This window comes from Carcharhinus amblyrhynchos, chromosome 7 (genome assembly GCF_965287045.1).
Source record: "Carcharhinus amblyrhynchos chromosome 7, sCarAmb.v2.hapA, whole genome shotgun sequence".
Classification (NCBI taxonomy): Eukaryota; Metazoa; Chordata; class Chondrichthyes; order Carcharhiniformes; family Carcharhinidae; genus Carcharhinus; species Carcharhinus amblyrhynchos.
In genome coordinates this window covers 83,631,663-83,651,977 of record NC_137330.1, presented here as the reverse complement: position 1 = coordinate 83,651,977, position 20,315 = coordinate 83,631,663, and the positions used below count along the sequence as shown (strand labels likewise).

The 20,315-nt window shown below is 40.6% G+C and overlaps 1 protein-coding gene across 2 annotated transcripts in view; it reads right to left on the bottom strand.

The window, feature by feature from the left end:
- tfap2b (transcription factor AP-2 beta) overlaps positions 1-20,315 on the bottom strand; it is a 49,850-nt gene that overhangs the window by 5,828 nt on the left and 23,707 nt on the right. For both annotated transcript variants that reach the window (XM_080192689.1, XM_080192690.1), the window contains exons 4-6: positions 13,354-13,570; positions 7,567-7,685; positions 4,164-4,305 (exon numbers count right to left, since the gene is read on the bottom strand). In XM_080192689.1, the coding sequence (XP_080048815.1) occupies positions 4,164-4,305; positions 7,567-7,685; positions 13,354-13,570 (478 nt within the window). The remainder of the gene's footprint in view (positions 1-4,163; positions 4,306-7,566; positions 7,686-13,353; positions 13,571-20,315) is intronic.

Below are 20,315 nucleotides of genomic sequence, written 5' to 3'. Positions count from 1 at the left end.
GAGTTAAGGTTAGGTAGGGTTACACGTCTACTGGGGGGAGTCATTTTTCAACCAATAACACATGAGCGATAGCAGCATAATTTGGTCATTGGAAGCAAATATCTTGCGCCTTAAGAAGTGCGCGAAATCAGAAATCATTACAAATGAACACCCCGGCGAACACATGAAAAACAGGGCATTTTGGAATCGAATCAGAGAGGGCATGAAATCTTCAGGGGAGTTAATATTTAAAGAGTTAAATCGCAGATTTACACTTGTGGATCCCAGTGAAAGTCAAACAGTTCTCAGAGCTTTCCGTTCGCTGTTAGTAAAGGCACTGTATGGTATAAACTTCGTTCTGTCTAGTAACTGGTAATTTAAGGTTTTTTTAAAAAGAACATTGTTGAACATTGACAGGGCGGAATTTTACTGGCACGTCCGCCCAGGTTTCGCACGATCCCGCCCGAGGCCAACAGAAAATGCCATTCTCCGAACCGAGCCCGCCCCTGGAATCGGGTCTGGCATGTTGGTAAAATTCCGGCCTGAGTGATTAGGGAGGCACATTAGGTCAGCATGCTGTTACCTTACTTCCAGTGAATCGGGTTAAATCCAGATAGACAGGGAAATAGAGGTCATAGAGTTTCACAGCATGGAAATGGGCCCTTCAGCCCAAGTAGTCCATGCCGCCCAGTTTTTTTTTAACCACTAAGCTAGTCCCAATTGACCGCATTTGGCCCATATCCCTCTGTGCCCATCTTACCCATGTAACTGTCTAAATTATTTTTAAAATACAAAATTGTACCCGTTTCTACTACTGCCTCTGGCAACTCCTTCCAGACACTCTGATGAAAAAAAGATGTCCCCCTGGATCCTTTTGTATCTCTCCCCCCCGCGCCCCCCCCCCCCCACGCCTTAAACCTATGCCCTCTAGTTTTAGCCTCCCCTACTTTTGGGAAAAGATGTTGACTATCTTCTACCTCATTTATACCCCTCATTATTTATAGACCTCTCAGATCACCCCTAAGCTTCTTACACACCAGGGAAAAAGTCCCTTCTATCCAGTCTCTCCTTACATCTGAAACCATCCAGTCCCGGTAGCATCCTAGTAAATTTTTGCCTGGTTTAATGATATCATTAAATTTCTATAGGGTGACCAAAACTGTACGCAGTATTCCAAGTGTGGCCTTAGTAACGTCTTGTACAATTTGAACAAGACGTCCCAACTCCTGTATTTAAATGAATGTTTGTTCTATTGATTGTCCGAATTGAATTCCCCAGACTGAGCCATGTGATTAGGGAGATACCTTAGAGGTTCAATCTCGGCAGTGGTTCTATCGCTGACCCCGCGAAAGAGCCAGAAAACCCAGGGAAACGGTGTGAACCTAACAGGAACCAAACTGAAGTCAGAGAGAACCAGTGGGAGGTGCTTCCCCGACTTTCCATCCCAACGAAATCCGCCGCCGCACCCCTGCCCCACCCGCCCCCCTCCATGCGAGCAAATTGATATTTAAAGTCTGCTTCTAAGGAACTTGAACCTTAGCTTGACTCTAAGATAGTTTCTGTGTCATGGCTTGAGTATAAGTTTGGTCTAATAGGGTGAAAATAATTTAAAAGAATTTCTGCAAGAGGTAACACCACACTTGTATTCAACATTGCACGCAGTGTATTTCTAACACATGTTTAATCTGGAATTTGAAGTGTAGAAGGCCCTATGGTGCTCTTGCACATTTACCCAACCTATGTGGCTGGGAATGTCCACAGGGTGCTCTTGTCTCTGAAGGCTTAAATTCCTCAGTCTCCTGTGCGAGACATTTGCAGTTCCAAACTGAGAGTACAAACTAGTCCCTGCATGGTTGGAACTTAGACCACAGCCACCCAGATCAGACCGGAAGCTACCGTATAATTGCAACACCTGACCTGGAAATAATGAATATGTATACGGAGTGTTGAAATGGAAAAGTGTTCCCATTTCCCAGCATTAGCCTTCTTCAACTTGACACACAAATGATCTCACCGAAACACTCCCTGAAGAAAATAGTTGAAGAGAAAGGTTTCACAATGAAGAAAATTAAAATCTCAGAACACTGAGCGGTCATTAATACACTGTGAATTATTTATAATCTAACACCCTGTTGCCAACTGGATTAACAATTTACCGAGTAGTATCGTTTTCGGAATGACAAGGCTGGCATTACTAGATTACTTTCTTCTGTGTCTTTCGGCTCTGCATGAGGTTCCATGCCAGTGCCACCGACATGCAATGCAGGATGCGCCATTACATTTATTTGAATATCACGTTTTCTTTGTTAATCTTATCAACGGCCAGAGAATATAGAATTGGGAGTGATTACAGGACAACAATTTCATTAAGGGAGGCTTGTAGAACACAAATTATGAGAAAGAAGTCTAAAAGGATTAGTGGCATCATTTCAAACCTAAATTATCATGCAGCGATGTAATCATTTCCACTGTGTAAGTTTTAATTCAACAATATATAGACTGTGACGTTCATAAGGATATTTCGGACCCACTTAGAATATTCGGATCCACACCAGAGTATTGTGAATATTAATATTCAAAGTATTCTATGCCCCGGATGCTGGGTAGACCCACTCTGAAGAATTGGGATGCATTCAATGGTTTCATGAATGGTCAACAGTTAATTTCTGGGGAATAACCCAATTACTACATGCGATACAGAAATAACTTTTTTCCAGTAAAAATACAAGAACATGCATGGTGAGTAGTCTTCAATGACCATGAAATTATGCGTATCTCAATGGCGCATTTGATAGAAACTGACAACAACAACGCACAGGATGAGAAAAGATTGGTGAACTTGGAGGCAAAAATATCTGTTATCATTATTGTCGATATCATTAATAGTGAGAATTGTTGAGTAGCTAGCCGGAAACTTCTGTAAATGGGGCCAAACAAATCATTGCTTTATACATGAGCCTCAAATAATGAAACTATCAAAATGTAACTTTATGTACCTTTGTACTTTGAACATCCCCAACAACAAGAACAAAGGTGCACCACTCCTACACAAAGCTCTTGAACGCCTAATGATGGGGGATAGTGGTGGCGAGGGAGGGGGATGGGCAGCAGGGAGATGCGGTTTAGTCTGGCCGAAGTTTATTTGCGGAAAACCCACAAGAGATATTAGGCGGCGGGCAATCCCGGCCACTTTGCAGTCGGAAATCCTGATGACAGCAAATGTTCAATGAATTATATTTTTAAATAACATAATATTTGTTTCTTTTTTTGCGTTCTCCGTCTCTGTTGTTCTTTCCCCGTCCCTATGCTGTTTTCTGTGTGTGTGGTAAGGTAACACGCATATAAGAGAGACGCATAGGAAATTGCTGTGGGAACATTCTAAACGCCTGTATTCATCGTCCTTGTAATTTTTTTTACTATGTAAAGTAGGAAACGTTCACTGTGAAGGATTAATGGCAGGGAAGCCAAGCGCTTCTAGTCTTCAAAGAAAAAGAATCGCCTGCAAGCAATTAAACTTCTGAGATTGTAATATCTTCTGACCCGGCGGAAAGAAACAATTAAATTCAAATCACGTCTAGCTAACATCTGGACAAATTTGAGCAAATGATTTTTCAGTCTTTTCTTTCCAAAATCATTGGTGGGAATTTTAGGGGATTTGTTATAAACAACCACAAAGACATTTTTAAAGACATTATTTTGTCTTTGTCGGATCTGATTAAAACTGCAAGACTCATTAAGGTTTGGAGTAATTATTTATGCTGTTCTGAAAACTATTTTTTTAAACTCTAGTGTACTGTGTAAAACAAACCGTGCGCTTGATCATTTAAATGTATCTAAGTGTTTAGCACCCACTTTTCCCACTGAATGAAATAATGTTTTAAAGTTTTGGGAACTCCTATTTAATGAGTTTTTAAAAGGCATACAATCAGCGACCAGTTTATGCAATTCACCATTTTGTTTCTGTCCACTTCAACTGTGTGTTGATGCATTTGTTGGAAAAAAGCCTAAAATCACAGTGTTTGGAGCTTTCAGTCAGGCATAAGCTACTTGAAACAGATGCGACACAAATCATCCACCTAATTTCAAATATCGCATCCTGTTCATGTATCATTGCTGAGCACCTGCGATATTAATCACAACCGATTCTTTTTGCGATCCCCCAAAAGAATAAGTGAATGACTCACTTTGTGGCCAGAATCATGTTCTTTCGGGAGTGCAACTCGCTGGGATCTGTGTGCTGTCTGTTCAGGTAGTCGGCCGCAGCTTTGGCAGGGAATTCTGTTTCACAGATATACCCAAAATCCCGGGCTAAATGCACGGCTTCACCTGTAATCCAGAACAAAATAATTTTAATTCATCGTTCATATATAGAAGCATATGTACTTGCGTATGCAAGTTTTCACGTATATCCTATGTATACCAATATCTGCATACATATTTATCAAAGGGCTGGAAAGTAATGGAGCAAAAAACTAAATCACGAACAATATTAACCGTGCATTGACCTAATCTGTTATAATTTACATTTCGAGAGTTTTGTGTCTACGTCGCACCGTGCGGTGCTAGTATCAGTAGTATTAAGTGTCCCTCTCGGGTAGGTTATGTCTCTTAATGTACTATCCTTGCATCAGCTCCGAATATTCTCTGCAGAACCTCCTCTGAGAATTCAGGAGAATCTCCAAGCTGAGAAGTAAATGGGCTCCCAATATGTTATATTCTTACATCTAATAAATTTAACATTGAGATGATCTGATTAACAAATATGCATATGCTAATTTAGCAATCCCTGTCTCCTGTCGGCGAAACTGGAAGGAGAGGTCAAAAACAAGTTATCTACGGCTAATATTTTACACATTACACGCAATTCCAATTTAAAATCTTCCAGTTTATAATGTTCCCTTTTTACATGATTTTCTTTGTATATACAGATTATGGATAGATAGATAGATATAAATCTATGTTAAGAACAGAGTGTGGGGAAATAATTCTATATTAAGAATAGAGCGTAGGTCACGGGTGAGGGAATACCTGGGAAGTTGGAATGGAGTAGATTGGAATTGGAATTATTTGGACCTCGCATCTCACATCCAGATTTTGGTAGGTTGTTAGCTTATACATAGTTCATAAACATTGAGGGCAAAACTCACACATCTGGTTATCGGTAAAGTGGCTTAATCACTAGTGTGAGTATACATTGTCAAAATAAAGCTTCTAAGAATTCAAATGAAACATTTGGGTTAATTAGTTTTTTTTGCAAAATGGTAGCTATGTTGTTACCTCTTGGCCTACATGTTATGTGTTCAGTAATTAGACGGCGCATATACGTTGCTGAGTTTTGTCGGGTTATGTGATGGTTTGCTTTATTTATATCGTAGTGGCTAAGATATTCGTTATTTACCTCAGGTAGATGTTTAAGTATTTGCTGTAGGCAATCTAAAACAAATGCCCGTTGAACTACATTCATTCCAAAGCAGTTGACTGTTATGAAGGGGCTGACTGTGGAACATTTATCTTTGAAAAGATAAATATTGTAATTAAACGAAGGACCCCCAGGAGTTTCTAACAAGCAGCAACTGAGTGTTACTTGCCAAAATAACAAACTGCAACAGTGAAGTGTGAGCTTTTAGAATGTGATCAGTAATGTCTGATGGCACTCATGCAGAAGCAAGAAGAATAATTACAATCCATCTATCTGTTTGTCTATCTGTCATGGAATATATATTCTGTATATGGATATCCGTCTGTCTGTGTCATGCAAGGAGCTGCTATCCAGCATTCTCCACAGAAAATATTGAGAACTTAGGTGCGTTTTCAAATAAGAATTAGAAAAATAGTATTGCCAATTATGGCTAAATAACACGGTGCGATTTATTTCCATTGGGGACAATAAACTACAATACAGTAAACAAGACAGTTTACTTTGGAGCAAAACTATTCTTAAATACTACTGTTTGCAAACTTTGTGGGTCAATTAAGAACTGCTAAACAAATCCTCATCAGAATAATTTATTTTGCCGTAAACTGATAAATACTCTCTTGTTCCCGCCCTCCTCTATCTCTGAGATGTTTTTAAAATGCAGTTTAAACAGCTCAGGCCAGATAGAAAATACCTATTCCCTACATAGCTATTTTAAGTATGCATGTGTGTTTATTAAGAACACTCTGCAGGGAGTTCCATGTCACCAACCTTCCCCGCCTGATGCTGATGTTTCAGAGTGCAGGGAAGGCTGGGTAACACTACAAAGCCAAGCTCTGGGGGAATTCCAGTAGATAATGCCTCAACCCTCCAGCAGTGAATCTTTTCAAACAAAGTACTTTGCAGGGGATAGCTTAGGCCCTGCATATGAAATTATCACCAGCACTGGATGATTCAAACAGATACCGTACAGCTAATGATCAAACAAAGCATTGTCTTTTTTAAAAAATTGATTTAGCCCTAATGACGGTGTTGCCATAAAACACACATTCATAAAGTACAATTTTCAATTTCTGTTACATCTTCTGGAGAACAGAATTGGGAAAAAAAAAACATAGTTTAATCAGCTCACTAATTTTAAATATTTATTATGTTGACCCACACAGGAACGATAATTTTGTGTGTGTGTGTATATATATACATATATAAATGAGTATGTCAGAAGCCGTGGTAAACAGAAAATGGGTAATAGACATTCTACATATCTACAATGCCAATTTTCCTATTATGAACCATTCAACAATATTATAGAATATTTCAGTACTATTACTAGAAGAATACACAAGATCAACATTCTTTAGTTGTTTAAAAATGTATAACATTAATTCCATTAATTATTTAATTCATAACCCGACCCAGTTTTCGTAAAATTAGATGGGTTTGTATCTTTTATTGAGAAATATGATTTCTTTACATAATCGTGCACACACGAATGACAGTGAATTTTTTTCTAAACATGTTTTAGCCGGTTGTTAATATTGGGCCGGGGAAGCGACGCTGGGAAATTATGAGGGAGAAGAAACGGGTACTCAAATGTACTTCATAGCTGTGCACAGGAAGATAAATAGAAATATAAAGAGGATAGAAGTGTGTGTGTGTTTGTGTGTATAGGTAACCAGTTTTTTTGAAAACCTGAACATTTGAACATACGAACATTTGAAGACAACTACAAATTATTCATGAAGGCTAACTAAAACCCCTTATGGCCACAAGATAAATGTACTTCTAACATTTATTATTATTTTTGCACACAATGCGTGTGCAAAATTAATTAATTAATTATATATTTTTTTCTTGGAAGTTCAAATAAATTGCTTAACATGTTTTTTATAATTGTGAAAGTAGAATAACTATGATATTTTAGTCACTGATTCTCACAACTATCTTCAGTGCAATGAGCATTGGTCAATATGCAAGCCATATACATAAAATAACGCAGCGAAATGATATCACTGTCATCATGATCTGTATTGAATACGGGCACACAAATAACCATCAGCTTCCTTGGGTGATTCAGATAAGTTATTGTGGACGGTATTAATTTTGGGACCATCATGCCCATCAGGTCCAGCCAAGAGAGTTCCTTAATGAAAGTGTTACCGTGTCTTTACCTTCTACTAGCGAGGTTAGTAAAGTGACATTTGCAGCTTTACGTCTGCCTGCGGGTAAATTTAATCCGATCTTCTCTAGCTTTTCTCTCAACGACCTTCCGCCGTTTTTCGATTTGGCTCTGAAAACAATAAAGAATACATTTTCAAACTCTGCAATACAATAACAAGCCGTCTTTAAACTATGAGTGTTTCTATGTAGAACCGTTCAAACCGTACGCGCGTCCATAAGATTTCATACATCCCAGAAAAGGAAGACTCTATTAAAAGGTGACTCTGCACACGAGATTTCAGCGGAAATTTATAATGATACCCATGGGCCAAGTCATTATTTCTTAAAGATGCAGTTATACAGCTATTTTCACCTTAACAGTGAGCTGTTTTGGATGCGTATGAACCCAAACATGGCAGTATAATTGGAAGTCAACTCCCAAGGTAAACCCAGTACACTAAAGGCAGGAAATTGTGACATCATGCTTCGGGACTCCTTCTCCCACCATTTTGAGTTCACATGAGGTTCAGTCTAACGTCAGGTCAAAGCAAGGTCACCTTTCAAAATACTGAATTGGTCAATTAAACGATCTTGGCACTTTATAAACTTTCTTTTTATTTTCGGAGGTGATTTTCTCTTGTTTCCTCAAGTCAAAATCTGCATTTTCCTGAGTGCATTGGAGGTGAGACACTGTTGGCAGCATAACCTTGGTGAACCAGCTAACTACTCCACTAGCCTAACTCTGGTAACTGCAAACTAACTGCAGACTTAGAGTACTGCAGCCTCAGGGAACTGCAGCTCAGGGTGTTGCAGCTCAGGATTTTACAGCTCAGGGTATTACAGCTCAGGGTGTTGCAGCTCAGGGTGCTGCAGCTCAGGGTGCTGCAGCTCAGAATATTACAGCTCAGAGCATTGCAGCTCAGCATGTTACAGCTCAGAGTATTACAGCTCTGGGTTTGTAGTTCAGGGTATTGCACTTCACGGTACTGCAGCTCAGGGTATTACAGCTCAGGGCATTACAGCTCAGAGTGCTGCAGCTCAGGGTACTGCAGCTCAGGGTATTACAGCTCAGGGTATTGGAGCTCAGGGGATTACAGCTCAGAGCATTGCAGTCAGCGTATTACAGCTCAGGGTATTACAGCTCAGAGTGCTGCAGCTCAGGGCATTGCAGCTCAGGGTATTGCAGCTCAAGATATTACAGCTCAGAGTGCTGCATTCAGAGCATTGCAGCTCGGGGTATTGCAGCTCAGGATATTACAGCTCAGAGTGCTACAGCTCAGGGTACTGCAGCTCAGAGTATTACAAGCTCAGAGTGCTGCAGCTCAGGGTAATGCATTTCAGGGTACTGCATCACAGGGTATTACAGCTCAGGATATTACAGTCAGGTTACTGCAGCTCAGGGTATTACAGCTTAGACTGCTGCAGCTCAGGGTATTGCAGCTCAGGGTGCTGCAGCTCAGGGTATTGCAGCTCAAGGTATTGCAGTTCAGAGTGCTGAACCTCAGGGTATTACAGCTCAGGTTGCTGCAGCTCAGAGCATTACAGGTCAGAGTATTACAACTCAGCGTATTACAGCTCAGGGTATTGCAGCTCATAAAACATAGAACATTACAATGCAGAACAGGCCCTTTGGCCCTCGATGTTGTGCCAACCTGTGAAACCAATCTAATGTCCATCTAACCTACACTATTCCAATATTATCCATATGTTTATCCAATGACCATTTAAATGCCCTTAATGTTGGCGAGTCCACTACTGCTGCAGGCAGAGCATTCCATGCCCTTACTACTCTCTGACATCTGTCCTATATCTATCAGCCCTCAATTTAAAGCTATGTCCCCTCGTGCTAGCCATCTCCATCCGAGGAAAAAGGCTCTCACTATCCACTCTACCGAATCCTCTGATCATCTTATATGCCTCTATTAAGTCACCTCTTAACCGTCTTTCTAACAAAAACAGCCTCAAGTCCCTCAGCCTTTCCTCATAAGACCTTCCCACCATACCAGGCAACATCCTGGTAAATCTCCTCTGCACCCTTTCCAATGCTTCCACACCCTTCCTATAATGCGGTGACCAGAACTGTATGCAATACTCCAAGTGCAGCCGCACCAGAGTTTTGTACAGCTGCAACATGACCTCATGGCTCCTAAACTCAATCCCTCGACCAAGAAAAGTTAACACACCATATGCCTTCTTAACAACCCTATCAACTTGGGTGCCAACTTTCAGGAATCTATGCACATGGACACCGAGATCTCTCTGCTCAACCACACTACCAAGTAACATACCATTAGCCCAGTACTCTGTATTCATGTTACTCCTTCCAAAGTGAATCCCTTCACACTTTTCTGCATTAAACTCCATTTGCCATCTCTCAGCCCAGCTCTGCAGCTTATCTATGTCCCTCTGTAACCTGTGCCATCCTTCCGCACTGCCCACAACTCCACCAACATTAGTGTCATCCGAAACTTGCTAACCCATCCTTCTACGCCCTCATCCAGGTTATTTATAAAAATGACAAACAGCAGTGGCCCCAAAACAGATCTTTGCAGCATACTTCTAGTAAATGAACTCCAGGATGAACATTTCTCATCAACCGCTACCTTCTTGCAGCTAGCCCATTACGAATCCAAACCACTACATCACCCTCAATCCCATGCTTCCGTATTTTCTCCAATAGCCTACCATGGGAAAACTTATCAAACATTTTACTAAAATCCGTGTACACCACAACAACTGCTTTATCCTCATCCACCTCTTTGGTCACCTTCTCAAAGAACTCAATAATGTTTGTGAGGCACGACGTACCCTTCACAAAACTATCCCTAATCAAATTATTCCTTTCTAGACGGTTATAAATCCTATCTCTTATAATTCTTTCCAAAACTTTGCCCACAACAGAAGTAAGGCTCACTGGTCTATAATTACCAGGGTTGTCGCTACTCCCCTTCTTGAACAAGGGGGCAACATTTGCTATCTTCCAGTCTTCTGGCACTATCCCTGCAGACAGTGACGACCTAAAGATCAAAGCCAAAGGCTCTGCAATCTTCTCCCTAGCCTCCCAGAGAATCCTAGGATAAATCACATCCGGCCGAGGGGACTTATCTATTTTCATACTTTCCAGATCTCCTCCTTATGAACCTCAATCCCATCTAGTCTAATAGCCTGTATCTCAGTATTCTCCTCGATAACATTGTCTTTTTCCTAAGTGAATACTGATGAAAAATATTCATTTAGCATCTCTCCTATCTCTTCGGACTCCACGCACAACTTCCCACTACTATCCTTGACTGGCCTTAATCTTACCCTCATCATTCTTTTATTCCTGACATACCTATAGAAAGTATTAGGATTTTCCTTGATCCTATCTGCCAAAGACTGTACCCCCCTGGCTCTTCTAAGCACTCTCTTTAGGTCCTTCTTGGCAAACTTGCAACTCTCAAGCGCCCTAACTGAGCCTTCATGTCTCATCTTGACATAAGTCTCCTTCTTCCTCTTCACAAGTTCAGGGTATTACAGATCAGGGTATTACAGCTCAGGGTATTACAGCTCAAAGTACTGCAGCTCAGGTTAGTGCAGCTCAGGTTACTGCAGCTCAGGCTATTACAGCTCAGGATATTACAGCTCAGGGTATTACAGCTCAGGGTATTGCAGCTCAGAGTGCTGAAGCTCAGGGTACTGTAGCTCAGGTTATTACAGCTTAGGGTATTACAGCTCAGGGTATTACAGCTCAGGGAAGTGCAGCTCAGGGTGCTGCAGCTCAGGGTATTGCAGCTCGCAGTACTGCAGCTCAGGCTATTACAGCTCAGGGTATTACCGCTCAGGTATTGCAGTTCAGAGTGCTGCAGCTCAGGGTACTGCAGCTCGGTGTACTGCAGCTCAGGGTATTACAGCTCAGGGTATTGCAGCTCAGTGTACTGCAGCTCATGATATTACAGCTCAGGGTATTGCAGCTCAGACTATTGCAGCTTAGGGTATAACAACTCAGGATATTACAGCTCAGGCTGCTGCAGCTCAGGTCATTGCAGCCAGGTTATTGTAGCTCAGGGTATTACAGCTCAGGATATTACAGTTCAGGGTGCTGCAGCTCAGGGCATTGCAGCTCAGAGTACTGCAGTTCAGGACATTGCAGCTCAGGGTACTGCAGCTCTGGATATTGCAGCTTAGGGTATTACAGCTCAGTGCTGCAGCTCAGGGCATCGGAGCTCAGAGTATTGCAGCTCAGGGTATTGCAGCTCAGGATATTACAGCTCAGGGTATTACAGCTCAGGATATTGCAGCTCAGGGTACTGCAGCCCAGGACATTGCAGCTCAGGGTATTGCAGCTCAGTTTATTGCAACTCGGGATATTACAGCTCAGTGCTGCAGCTCAGGGTATTGCAGCTTAAGGTACTGCACTCAAGGTATTGCAGCTCAGGATTTTACAGCTCAGGTATTGTAGCTCAGGGTATTATAGTTCAGGATATTGCAGGTTAGGGTTCTGCAGCTTGGGGTACTGCACTCAGGGTACTGCAACTTCAGGGTACAGTCATGGATAAAACTAAACTGTTGCTGATACTTTTGAATGTCCATTGATATGACGGTGGAAGTGTCTGGACATTCCCCTATCCAATAAGTTTTGTGGAATAAAAGCACTTCCAAAGATTTTATTTACAATCAGTTTAGTGTGATGAAATAAGTGAAATTCTTGCCTGCAGTCTTCAGAAGAGTAAAATATATTGTGGGTGAGGTCAGGTTTATTTTCATTTTTTGTTGTAGAAACATACCAATTTGGACCAGGAGTAGGCCATTTGATCCTTCAAGCCTTCTCCCCAATCCATAAGATAATGGCTGATCTGACTGTAGTCTCAATTCTACATTCCTGCCTTCCCCCATGACGTGCCACACCTTTGCTTATCAATAATTCATTCAGTTCTGCCTTAAAAATATTCAAACACTCTGCTTCCACTGCCTTTTGAGGAAGAGCGTTCCAAAGGCTCTATGAAAGGAAATATATCTCCTCCTATCTTCAATGGGTGACCTCTTATTTTTAAACAGTGACTCCTAGTTCTAAATTCTCCCACAAGAGGAGGCATCCTTTCCACATCCACCCTGTCGAAACCTCTCAGGATCGAAAGGTTTCCATCAAGCCTCTTCTAAACTCCAGCCTTGTCATAAGACAACCTGCCCATTCCAGGTATTAGTCTGGTAAACCTTCCCTGAACAGTTCCTAACACACTTACATCTTTCCTTAAATAAGGAGACCAGCGCTGTGCGCAATATTCCAGGTGTTGTCCACATTGCGAGGAAGTTGATATTCTGATCAATGGCCTCGTTGTTTATTTTAACAAAACGAAGCATGGGAGGATCACCTGTGTTCAAACATCCTTACCTATGGATGCTTTGTGACTGTCCCATTGCGTGATGCAGCGGAGAGTATTCCTCAGATCTGCCACTGAGTATACACGCTACACATACGAGTTTCAGACAGGAGGTTTTGGCATAGCTGTACTCTTACATGTCCACTGACATCCAGATTTGTGTTTTAATGATTACTAATGTTATGTTCTATAGCTCTGAGAAAGGACAAACAGAAGGGTGAATATGAATATATTGACTGTAATATTATGGTATGTTAAAAAAAATGCTCGAGTTCCACACGTCTGATGGATGGGTAGATGGACAAAACTTGCGACATGCCGTTAGACATACAAATCCAACGCATTTTGCGCGGTGCAGCAAATGTGCCGAATGTTTTTCTGCACATTTCCAAGTGATTCATTGTAAAAGATTGGTTTCTATGTGTGTGTGTGACTTACCTTCTCAGCACTCCCCCCAACAATGATGCGTTCAGACATTCTGGTGGGGATAGACGCCTCTGGACTTCTCCCACAGTCACCTTGTACTTGGACGTAGAGCTCAACAAGGATAAGCGTCCTGGCACCGAACAGAATACCTCGTTATGGTTAGCAATTCCACCCAGTAGATTGTCTTTATTCATCATCAGAGAGGTGATATTCTTCTGAGGAAGGGGGACTGGAAGGAAAAGACACAACAGTAGAAGTCAGCACTGCGTCCGTCTAAACACGGGTACCATCTGACACTGAATATAACATCATTAACATTTAAAACCCAAAGTGTCATTCGGCCCAATGGGTCTGTATGGGTTCGATTGCAACATATTTTCGGCGAACAAATGTTTGTATAATTAGCACATAAAAGTAAAGCTAGTCGGTTCCATGGGGAATGGATCTGTGCTCCAGTAATGAACTGAAATTGTGAGAAAATGTATATTCATATTTCTGGATAGTTTCCAATCTCTTCCAAAAAAACATTGGGGCATTGCCTGGAGCGTGCTTTAATCGACATTGGATTCTACATAAACTCTTCTCTGTTACGTTAGACGGGATAAATCATGTAGACTGTAAAATTATAATGTTCATGGGGAATTCTAGGTTTCCAAATTGGGAAACAAAACCTGATAAAATAATAAAAAGGTTCCAGAGATTAACGGAATTGAAAGATGTCTACTGAACGCTTGCACTGCATTTCTTCTGAATATTTGTCAAGGAAGTTCAAATCATTTCAAAAGGGTTAGTTGGCTGGAATCTTCAGCTGCTACAAAGGCTGGAATGGAATCGGTTGTTAAAAAAAAGAATGTTCATTTGAAATGCATTATTAATTATAGTTGACTTGACTGGGGCTATGACAGATGGTGAGTCCCCATATGTATCATTTCTATAATTTAAGAATTATCCAATTTAAAATAAAAAGGAGAAAAATAGTGTGTTATTAACACTATTGGTGACAACTAGATAATTGTTGCATGTGATCGCTTCCGATGCACATTAAAATACGACAGCAGCCCATTAGCACAAGCTAATACGCCGAGGCTAACAAAATACTTTGATGTCCCCGACTTATCTCCTTAATCCCCTCAAAACATTTTGCTACCGATCAAACAAATAAACGACAGTCAAAAATTCACGAATGCAGAGTAATGGGAATACGGTATATTTCGGTGTGAATTTATGTGCAACATAAACATGTATTGGGTTCGGAATTACTTTAATGGCATCTTACTGCGTTTTGCACATTTATCAAATTGATTTTTGCGTCTCTCACTCAAAAATCCTAAATGATGCATAAAACCTCGACTTTCAACTTCAGGGAAGTGTGCCATTTTGTCCACAATATGTTTACTTTAAGCATTTGTGACTTAAATTAGTTAGCCAATAAACGAGGAAAATATAAAAACCAGAGCCAACTATGGTCATGGGCTTTCAACCTGCGTTAAATCACTCACTTGTTGACTGACTTCGAGCAATCCTCCCCAACAGATCCCTTCCAAGGTATGCAAATAATTATAAACATTTTGAGCATTTTAATTTCTTTTCTCGTTCTTCCTCGTTTATATAATTGCAATGACGTGAGTGGCAAAACTGGATGGTTGGAATCACTGTAACCCAACAGTATAGGGAACTGAACTCAAACCCCCAGCTGGTCAGCGGTGGTGTCCCTCATTTACTCCCTTCACCTGGTGGGGTTCAGTAACTCCTTGGGGAGCATTTCTGCAATAATGCCGTCAGCGTTCACTGTCTACCAGAAGAGCTTATTCGGGAAGATGCCAGAGAATTAGATCGGATTTAGTAAAAGAGGAAAAGGTTAAATTGGATGACTTCAGGGGCGGAAAGGTCGCACAGTGGCCAGCATTGCTGACTTAGAGCGCCAGGCACCCGGGTTCGATTCCGGCCTTGGGTCACTGCCTATGTGGAGTTTGCGCATTCTCCCCGTGTCGGCCTGGGTTTGCTGCGGATGCTCTGGTTCCGTCCAACAGTCCAAAGATGTGCAGGTTAGGTGGATTGGCCATGCTCAATTGCCCCTTAGTACCCCAATGTGCGAAGGTTAGTTACGATAAATATGGGGATTGGGTCTGGGTAAGATGCTTTTTTGGAGAGTCAGGTGCGCACTCGATGGGCCAAATGGCCTCCTTCTGCATTGTAGTGATACATACATTGTAAATCCCCTTTTTGATATTTAACCTAGGCTTGCTTACTGCGGATCACCCAAGGTGTTTAGTTTGAAAACTGAAAATATCATTTATTAATTAATTAAAGGCAAAGTGTGCTTATTATTCGATGAATCTGCAGTTCCCACGCTCAGGTCACGTATCAATTTCCACTTCAGGTAAAGTTTTTTTGGTAACAAGCTGGCGAGTGCGTTCTTTCCAGATCTGTGAGCGTTTTGATGAAACCCAGATGGACTCGAAAGCCGCGTCTGTTTCCAAATAATGTTGAAATTTGGCTTGTGAACTAGAAATGCTGTCACTAACACATTTGTAATGTAGTTAATTGTCCGCCCAGTTCAGAAGGAAACCACCGACTTTTATTTCATCAGTTTCAATTGAAAAGTGCCAATTGTGTTCGAGAGTGTATTACCGAATTCCATTAGGATTCTCACTGGAATTGGGGATGAAAAAAAACAATTCCTGTTTGGCTACTGCGCCAGCTGCTAGGGACAGCAAGTTTAAACTTTCAGACGAGCTGATGAAAAATCTGCGGTTGCAATTTCGTTACGAGTTCATGCTTTTGTTAAATTACACTGAAATATGACTAACGAATTGTCCATTTCGCAAATAAAAAATAGAAAGTGGTAAAAAAAAAACTTAACAGGTCCGGCAGCATCTGTGGAGAAAGAAATACACAACAGAGTTTTGAGAGAAACAGAGAGGGAGAGTCTCATCGGACTCAAAAGTTTAACCCTGTTTCTACTGCCAGACCTGCTGACTCTGTTCCGGTAATCTTTTTTTTCAATGTCAGGTCTCCAGAATACACTGTATTTTGCCCTCATGTCCACTTTGCAAACCTTTCTTGTTCACTCTTTCTTATTTCAATCCGATTGCAATATTGCAATGACGTACGATCACTAGGTCCACCCATTTATCAACGTGTTACGTCGAAAATTTCCTCTCAGCCGTCCTCCCCCCTCCTGCCCAGATGAAGGACAGTGTACATGCACCTCGTCAAATAACCTCGGCACAGGAAATCGAGCTAGTTAAATATAATTTGCTTCTCTTTCAGTTTTCAAGTGGGGGGGGGGGGGGAATATATGAGCACTCTTAAGAAAAAAGATGCACGAAATTTGACAACATTTAAGGCACACTTCAGAAGAGCCTTTGACCACTAGTGGAAGATGTGTGCTTATTGTTGCATTCCATTGCACCTCCTATTTTGTTGGATTTACGGTGTGTTGCGAAATATAATTCATACAATTGTCAATTATCCGTCTGCTTTGTCGAGAATGCTTAGATCTTCGGCCACGCCGCGTTAAAATCCCACTTGAAACAACACAAGTGAATCTGTATAAGCTAGTGATAACTAACTCAATTGGATCTGCAGACAATCCTGAAGCTACCAAATGATTTGCAAGCTTGCTAAAATAATTGAGAATATTACTGCTGAGATGCAAATTCGCGACGGTTACTTTATCGGCTCTGAGTCTCTAAAATATATACCTTACTTTAACTAACGTTTTAACGTCGACTTTTTATGCATGAGTATGTTAGTCTTAGTGCTTCCAATAAGCTATTCCAATATTAGAAGTGAAAAGTATGGGCCACGGGTCTGAATTTTCAATGTGCTGAAGGGTCTGAAAAATGTGTTGCTGAGAGCAATCTGAGTCACCTCTAACTGCAATATCCCGCAACCATGAGCCATGAGAATAGAAGTTGTCATTAACTGGGCAGTAAACGCGCCCATATATAGATATATAGATATATATCTACATGTATATATGCCCGAACATAGATTCATAGCCTAAATAATCTGTTTGTCTATCTGACTGTGTATGTCTTGCCGTTTTTGATGTTTCACGGAAGGAATGAGCGATACTGGATCAGTACATACGCAAGTATAGATATTGCCTAGTTACTAAACACCATCCGCCCAACAGTTTACAGGATGCAGTGCAAAACAAACCACTGGAGCAGTAGCTCCTTTCAGTACTTTCAACCATATTTATTAAAGTCTTGTAATATCACTTTGCTAATTTAGCCCTAGAATATCTCGAAGGCATATTTTCATGTTAATTTCTTTTACAGATCATCAATATGGAAAATAATACTTGCTTCATTTGTTAATAATTATGAACAGATTGTGCTTTGAAACATAATTCTGCAACGAACTTGATAGCGTTCAAACGACTAGAGGAAATCGCAAACCAATGGACCGTGACAAAAACGCAGCTTGAAGCCTTCAATTCCTTACGTGTTCAGAATGTTCAGCCTCACATCTTCAGTGTGATTTCGTAATGCAATGTGTAAATATGTTGCAAGTGTACATGCAATTGTTATGGAAGTTAATGCATTAATAATAACCTTGAATGGGCACACATTTAATGTAGTTAACCTAATCCGTGATTAATTCTGACTGCAAACAATACAGTATACTAAGACATTCGTTTCTATTCAACAGCAATCCTAATTCAGTTATCTCTCGTCAGCGATTATCAGGACTTATCCACACGTCCAGAGCTGCCTTTGCAATTGACATTTCCTTAGTTAGTAACCAAGAATGTCCTTTATCCACAGCAAAACTTAGTATTAATATGTATCGTGTTTTGTATGTGAATGTATATTAAATTACCTCACTATGTGTAGGTCTAATTTGACAGTAGGTCCCAGAGATATCTGTCAATGGGTAAGTGCGTTCGGCTATTGATATAGCTAATGTTTAACCTAAAATGAAGCTTTCTTTAAAAAAAAATAGACAGAAGTTTTAAGCTACTTGTTTCCGTTCTTCTTCGAGTAGCAATGCTGATGATCACATTATGAATACACAATACAGTGCCTCTATCCATTCATCTGTCGATTTGTTAAGTGCCCCAGTTGGCCAAATGTAAAAATGTGCAAATATTTCAATAACTGCAATAGTCATTATAAGCACTGGCTTGGCCACTAAGATAACCCGATATTAAAAAAAATACTATTCAAGGTTCTGTTTGTGAGTGCTTTCTCCCATTGCTTTGTTTGTTTTTTTTTAAAATCTGGCTAATGTAACACAGCACCACCATTTTCAGTTTATTGATTGCTCATTGACCAAGCTCCTGCAAATCATATTTGCCTCCCTCTGTCAATTTATATTAGCAGAAACATTTAAAACACCTCCCATTATCTACATATTGAAATCAAGAATGTGTTTTAATGTTAGCTGTAATGTCTCTGCTCAGACAGGAGCCACGGTCCCTGAGTACTGTATTAATAGCTCAACAGGGGCTAATACGGAAAATTAGACTTAAACGAGCTCTAGAGATCCTTAAATGAAAGCGTCATTTATCACGCTGGCTACTTTAACTCTCCTCGTTTGCTCTCTCTTCTGGGACCAACTCATTTCCTGTTAAGTAAATTACCTTAAAAAGTGCCAGGCAGCTATTCCCACACAAAATACGGCACACTGACTCTTGACCATCTCGTTAACCCCACTTTGGAAACGCAGCCATTCTGTATTTTACAATTAAGTATTAGCTTCCCCCTTTTCTCGGTTGGCCTGCGCTGTATTTAATCCTAAAAAACATGAAATCACTCATCTCTGCAACGGAATGCCTCCAATTTGTGCGAGAGTATAAATAAATTTTCGCAGGGGAAACAAAAGCAACAGAAAAGGTGAATATTGAAGGCGCTAAATAATACGTGCTGACAATTTCAAATTTGGATTTATCTGAAATGCATTATCTCGGTGCCACATGTTTCATAATCGTTATGGCGACCTTTGCAAATTCTACCCCTGAAGTTAAGGTCCTCTAAGGACATTTATTTGTAGACATCAGTAATCAAATATTACCCAACATCGACAACTAACATTTTCAGCTGGTTGCAGGCGCAGTTTTTGTTTCTGCTATCAATATCTAAAAATAACATTATTTTCCTTAGAAAATCGACATTACTTTTTATCAGGTTTAATTGCCAACCGTTATTCAAATGAATATATTTGAGTGTGCACATGATATTTCAGAAAACGAGATAACTCAAATCCGTTAATATGAATTACTCCAATACTTAGATATCTATTTGCATCAGTTTCTCGTTTATAGTTTACACTCAGCCAAACATGCTTTAATAAATCCTAAGGGCGAGAGGGCCGTTTTCTACCTAACGGCCATGGTTCCAGGAATGAGTATTCACCTTAAGCAGTGTCAGTGACATGTTATCAGTCCCATGTATCATTATAGAAGACCACTGCTAATGTTGTGTCACCTAAACATGGGAATCGAATAACCGTGCCCAATATATACGGGTTACAGACACCCCCCCCATAATAAAATAAATCCATATTAGCAGATTTAAAAGAGCTGCTTCTACATCATTTATGTTACATACAATTCGCGTCTGCAGTTTCAATCTATAGAATTACATTTTGATCTTTAGCAACGCAAAAGTGAATAATCCAATTTTAAGCGAACGCGTTATTGCAGCGAGCACTGAAAATGTATGACTGGCGATTGAAAATGTGCAAGCTGACAAAAACAAGATTCCGAACAATTGTGTAAAAGCTGTGGAACCCAAATCTTGCGTGGAGTCGCTTCCTACACATGCGCATTGCATGCCACGGGAAGAAGAGGTGGTGCCACTACAACAGGATCTCCTGTCCTCATGTTGCTAAGCAAACTTGAGTTTGGCAAAGTTGTTGCAATTCTGAGTGTTTCCAACAACAGTTCCATTTCACAGCTAGAATTTTTAATCGCTCCCTTTAAGCTATTGACATTGTGGAGAGTCGGATTTTACACA